The sequence below is a fragment of the Aquarana catesbeiana genome, linkage group LG05 (assembly GCF_042186555.1).
Source record: "Aquarana catesbeiana isolate 2022-GZ linkage group LG05, ASM4218655v1, whole genome shotgun sequence".
NCBI lineage: Eukaryota > Metazoa > Chordata > Amphibia > Anura > Ranidae > Aquarana > Aquarana catesbeiana.
This window is the reverse complement of record NC_133328.1, coordinates 297,722,876-297,728,774: the sequence shown is the minus strand read 5'-3', so window position 1 is coordinate 297,728,774 and position 5,899 is coordinate 297,722,876. Positions and strand designations below refer to the sequence as shown.

The following is a 5,899-nucleotide window of genomic DNA, read 5'->3' as shown; positions in this document are numbered from 1 at the left end:
AGAGATTAATCAATCACTGCTCCCAAGAGCTATATGGTTCCACAAAATCTGGGTTGAAAATGAGTGTCCTGGACCACGCAGCCAGCAACTTTTAGTGTTCTCGATGCAGCTTTTTTATGTTTCCAGGGTGACCCAGGAATAAGTTTAGGCACGTGTGTCTATTTTTAGCCCAACTACCTAAACCTGTGCCATTAAAATAAAACCAACCCCCCCCCCCCCCCAAAAAAAAAAAAAAATGTGTGCATTAGGTTTAGAATAAAAAATGCTGCTTTGTAAAATTGTCAAAGGATAGACAATGCAACATTCGGTTCCACTCCACCAATAGTTAAATGTGATATGTGAGTATTTTGAAATGCTTGTGTAGGGACACTGTTCTATGCTGTTGTGTCTCACAAAACTTAATGCAGTATGTTATAGCTAGGTGTTTTTAACATTAACTCTAGGCTCCGCAGGTCTTCCCTAAGCTCAGTGGGTTGATTGCTTCTGCCTGTTCAGCTAATGGAGACAAATATCTCCAAGACAGGAGGTGAACAGAATTCTACCTTGAAGGACACAGTCACCATAAAATGAAAAAAAAAAAAACAAAAAAAAAAAACATTCTCTTCTCTATCCTAGACTAAAAATCTGGCTATACATACACGTCAACATCTCCTAAAACACTTTGAAACACACACACTTTCTAGGGCATTTTTCCAAATGCTAATAAATGTTTTTAGGTTAAGAAAGGAAATGTGCGTTCCTAAAGAATCCTACGTGAATCAAAAAAAAGCTTATATAAACTGCATGCAAATTGTGCCCCTGGTGAAGTTCAAACATTGACTGCATTGCTGCAAGGTGGAAACCCATTATGGCCTAATGTTCAACTGACTGCTGCAGGCAACATTTGAAATAGTTGCATTCACTGCAAAGTTCAAGCTGTAAATTGTGACCTTAAGTGTTTAGTTATACTAAATAAGGTCTTGTAGAAAACTAAATTGATTGTATCTGGACTAGCAATAAAGTTCAAATTCCTTCACGCAGACTAATTCTGCCTCCCACGCACATATTATTGCATTCACACACCAGCTTGGGTCCCTAAAGCTTTGAGAAGCCTATTTTTCTCTTCTGCTAGAAGGGAGTATATATCAAGAAATTACTTTTTTTTGTGTAACTAATGAGTGTTTCAGCAGAAGGCTGTTACCAGGAATAATCTATAAATTAACACTTTCAACATATACAGCATATCCAGAAGGATAACTGAAAGCCTCTGAGTGCGGGACCAAAATTGATTATAGCTATAGATATGTTGTGAGTACACAACTGACAGATTAGAAGTGACAATTATGGTGCGTTCGGGGGTGCTCATCCATACCCCTGTTACATTAGGCCGAGTGACTGTGTCCATGCAGCTGCTGTGTCCCAATAGACTTTAATGGACTGCCTGCACACAGCCCCTGGAGATTAGAGATGCCAGAAAAAAATTGCCCATTCATGGCATATGGGCCGCAGTGCTTGTGTGAATGAGGCCTTAATAATAAGGGCTCAGAAACAGTTGATACCTCTGCAGACATACCCTTAACAACACACATTTGTTTCTTCCTATGTGACATGTTTGCATTTACTTGGCCAGTAAAGGAATGTACAGTATGTGTATATAATTTTTTTGTCCATTTATTGTTACAATTGCATTAATATATGGTGCACTGCCTTGTTAATGATAATAATTTAGAATTTAAAGGATAAGGATAAGTTCACCTTTTGTAGGAGGCCTTTTTTCTTTGCTGGACATACGTTGTCGGGTAACTATATCAAAAATATGTGTACCATATATTAATGTTACTGTGTATAGATTTTTACATGTGTACCTACATTATGTATCTCTCGGCAGACTGACTCTCTGAAGAAGACCCTTGGTTTAAGGGTTAAAACGCGTCAGGCTCACATTCCTAACTTCGACATTTGTTGGTCAATGTTGCTATGGAATTATGTCTGCATATGTATGTTTAGCTCAATAAGTCTTAAAGTACTTCCTACTGGAGCTCATTTCTTTTTAATATTCATGTGATACTATTTTTTGTAAAATAAAAACGATCATTTTTTCATACATCTTTGACCTTATTTTTTGCTGCCTAAAAACCCCACCCTGGGGGAACATTTCTCTTTTCTGGTCAATTTGAGGAGTGAGCAGCATTTTTTTTCTCCTCTCTCTGTGTGTTCTCTCCTTGCTAAGTTCACCTTTTGTAACATGTTTCTTCACAGTAAGAGCTGTGAAAATGTGGAATAGACTCCCTCCAGAGGTGGATCTGAGAAAAGCCTGGATTCTTTCCTAAATGTACATAATATAACTGGGTACTAACATTTATAGGTAAAGTTGATCCAGGTAAAATCCGATTGCCTCTCTGGGATCAGGAAGGAATTTTTTCCCCTGCTGTAGCAAATTGGATCCTGCTTTTCTGGGGGGGGTTTCCACCTTCGTCTGGATCAACTGTGGGTATAGGATTGGGTATATGGGATTGTATGATATTTTTTATTCTATTTAATTATTTTTATGGTCGAACTAGATGGACTTTTATGGTGTCTTTTTTCAACCTGATTAACTATGTAACATGTTACACCCATATTCGGGGTGTAACATGTTCCAGGTGCACCAGCCCCGGTAGCCCCCCAATCCCCCATTTGGACAATGAGCAGGGGATCTTCTCCCTCCGCTCGCTGTCACAATTTTTAAAAAAACCTCGGTCATGCAGGACTCCGTCCGCCTGGCCGTGTCATTTATTCACAGTGTTCTGTAAATGTGAATACTACAATTCCCGACAGCCTTTGCAGCTGTAGTTCTCAATGAACTACCAGAGTGCTGTTCAGCGCTCTAGTAATTCATTGAGTCTTCCTGTCAGAGTGTAAGTGTCTGCCCATATCGAAGTTACGAGCAGACAGCTACACAGACAGTCTGCAGGACTATGGCAGTACACCCCTGATCTGCTGATCATGGATGCAATGCTTTACAAGCCCCTAACAAAAAACAAATAATATGTATATTTTTTTACTTGCAAAAAAATAGCATTTATTATTTTTTTGTAAATGTGTACATATTCTTTAAAAGAATATTTAATCATATATGTCACTGAGAGTACATTGAAACTGCCATTTAAATTACGCTGTTATGAACACTTTGCAGTGAAAATATGTGATTTTCTATTAACATTTATATTAGTGTACCTGAAAGCTGCATCAGTAGGTCTCCATAATACTGTCTGCCTGAAATATAAACATTTTTAACTTCAGGTAGGTACCTTCGGATTATATTGCATATACGATAGCTTAACAACTCTAGATAATTAACCAATCAACTCTATTACTTAGTTAATTAGTAGTTTATCTAAGCAAGACTGTCTTGAATATTCTCTCTTGAAAAGTATTCCGTACATTAGATCAGTATGGTTATAGTAATATATGTATGTTTGTGGATCTATAGATTTAGAGTCAACCATGGGATTGGCAATGCAAGACAACAACTTCTATTTTGATTGTTACCAATGCTTTCTTTATTTTGTGAAAGAAATAAAAAGATATGCAATAATAAATGGATACATACTAATAATCTGTTATAATCCTTTTTATCTCCAAATACATTTTAATGATTATCTTATTGCTGAGAAAAGAGATTGTGGATCTTTGACAGTACAGATTATTTAATTAAGAGTTATACACTTAAACGTGTCAGTAGAAAATTACTTTGATTACTTACAGTAATGTCTTCCCATTTTTTATGGTCCTGGGTAAAACATTATACACTTTTGCTTAATAAACAGAGTCTATTCCGTTATGAAAATGGTCATGGGAACTAACTCTGGTTACATTCACCTCTTCTTGCTTCTTGCAAGGGCAATAACATTTTATCAGATGCTTTAAATGTATTCTGAATTTGATCCCAACAAAAGCATAAAAAATAGGGTTCAGGAAACAATGCGAAAGTGCTATTTTTTCACTAACATATTTTGCATAGTCAATACGTTTAACCAATTCACATTCCATAATAAATTGTTGATGGTGAAAAGATTGTAACAAGATGGTAACATTGTAAGGTGTCCAGCTGAAAAAATATACCAGAACAATAATAAGAATGAGTCTAACTGGTTTGTGGTTCCGTTGTGATCGAGATTGCTGTAATGTCCTTATAATTTTATAATAACAGAATATGACAGAAAAGAAGGCAAGTAGAAAGAAGATATTTTGTTGATAGTGACTTACCAACACAGGGAATACTTGATCATATTCACATTTGTTAAGATCACCATTTGTACTATGTACTTGAAAGATCATCACAGGGACTGAAGCAGCTATGCTTATTAACCAGGCAAGCACAGTGATCAGAATTCCAAACAAAGGTTTTTTGGCTTTTAAAGCAGACAGTGGATCCACAACTGCAAGATAACGATGATACGTAAGAAATGTCAAGAAGATGAGTCCGCTGTAAAATCCTATGGAGAAAAGGATGTTGAATACTTTGCAAGCCATAGCTCCAAATACCCATCCTTGACTGTGGTAGACAGTAAAAATTGGCAGACAGAATGTTAAAATCAGGTCCGCAATAGACAGATTAAATATAAAAATGTTTGTAAGTGACTCCAGACTTTCATATTTGATTATAATCCCGAGGACAAGGCAATTTCCAATGATCCCAAAAATAAAAAATATTGGGTTTAAAATGTTTGTTAAAAGAGTTACAAACATTTTAACATCCTCTTTGTTGCATGGTGGGACTATGAAAGAATCGTAATCAGATGTATAATCTGAAAATGTAGTTGCTTCCATCATAGATTTCTTTCTTTTTCTTTTACCTATGTTAATAAGAAAATAAATAGATTTTATAGTTTTTCAGCAAGCAGTTACTAGTTTCTCAAAAATCGATATGGTCTTACCCTTTGCAAAGGTGAAGGAACTAAAAGTGAAGTGACTGTTACATTTGATAGAAGTGTTGTAACTTCTTTTTTTTTGTTATGCAGCTACATTGAGAGGAAATAGGCCTTCAAATGCTATTTTTGTTTCTGCATTTGGTCTTTGGTGGAATACTGAGAGCAAAATGGTAAAATGTAATTTATGGTGTGTATAGAGTCTGATCACCTTCTCTGTGTTGTTTCTGGCCCTTAATATTTTATGGCATTTCAAAGTGTCTAGGCAAAAGGGTGCATTCAATGGTATTTTGTGGAAAGATCTGTACCATCATACATTACCATCCATCCCGCTCATAGCCCACCTCCCCTGTCCCATTGTCCCCCCCCCCCCCGCCTTTCCCCCTGTTCTTTTTCCTTCCTTTTTCCCCCCTTCTCGCCTTCCCTCCTCCCCCCCATCCCCAGTCCCCCCCCCTTTCCCCCCTCCCTCCTCCCAGCTCCTCCCCCTTCCCCTCCCCGTGCGCCCATCTCCATTCATGCCCATCCCACGACACATTACATCCTCCATACAGTGTCCCTTGCAGCCCAATAACATCACCATTTCTACACATTATTCTGATGTACATACATTAACTTTCCATTTTCATTTTTTATTCACAAACGAAAGTCTCTTATTTAATCATTTTCAAACCCATCCAGTGCACAGGATACATCTCCCTTCAAGGATATATATATATAGATATATATATATGTGTGTGTGTGTGTGTGTATATATGTATATATATATATATATATATATATATATATATATTTGCATTAGCACAACATACCTTACTAATATCCTTTATATTCTTGTGCTGACACAAACTGCATATATCTCTGTATGTTTGCACTCTGGAGTGTGGGCTTGTTTAAATACACTCGAACATCATGTGTGCCTGCACTTCGTGCACACACTCCCCCAGTGCTCTTATATGGACAGGAACACCCCTCCCCCTTTTTCACTCCTATTATGTTTTGTTTTTGGTTTT

At 37.0% G+C, this 5,899-nt stretch overlaps 1 protein-coding gene across 1 annotated transcript; it reads right to left on the bottom strand.

The window, feature by feature from the left end:
- Positions 1-3,567: 3,567 nt before the first annotated feature.
- LOC141145880 (chemokine XC receptor 1-like) lies at positions 3,568-4,952 on the bottom strand. The gene is made up of 2 exons (XM_073632694.1): positions 4,899-4,952; positions 3,568-4,817 (listed from the first exon to the last, which is right to left on the bottom strand). The coding sequence occupies exon 2, from the start codon at positions 4,792-4,794 to the stop codon at positions 3,778-3,780; it is 1,017 nt and encodes a 338-aa protein (XP_073488795.1). The 5' UTR covers positions 4,795-4,817; positions 4,899-4,952; the 3' UTR covers positions 3,568-3,777.
- Positions 4,953-5,899: the final 947 nt, after the last annotated feature.

Bases quoted from the DNA above. Each gene is read 5' to 3' on its own strand.
- LOC141145880 (XM_073632694.1), bottom strand. From the start codon at position 4,794: ATGATGGAAGCAACTACATTTTCAGATTATACATCTGATTACGATTCT.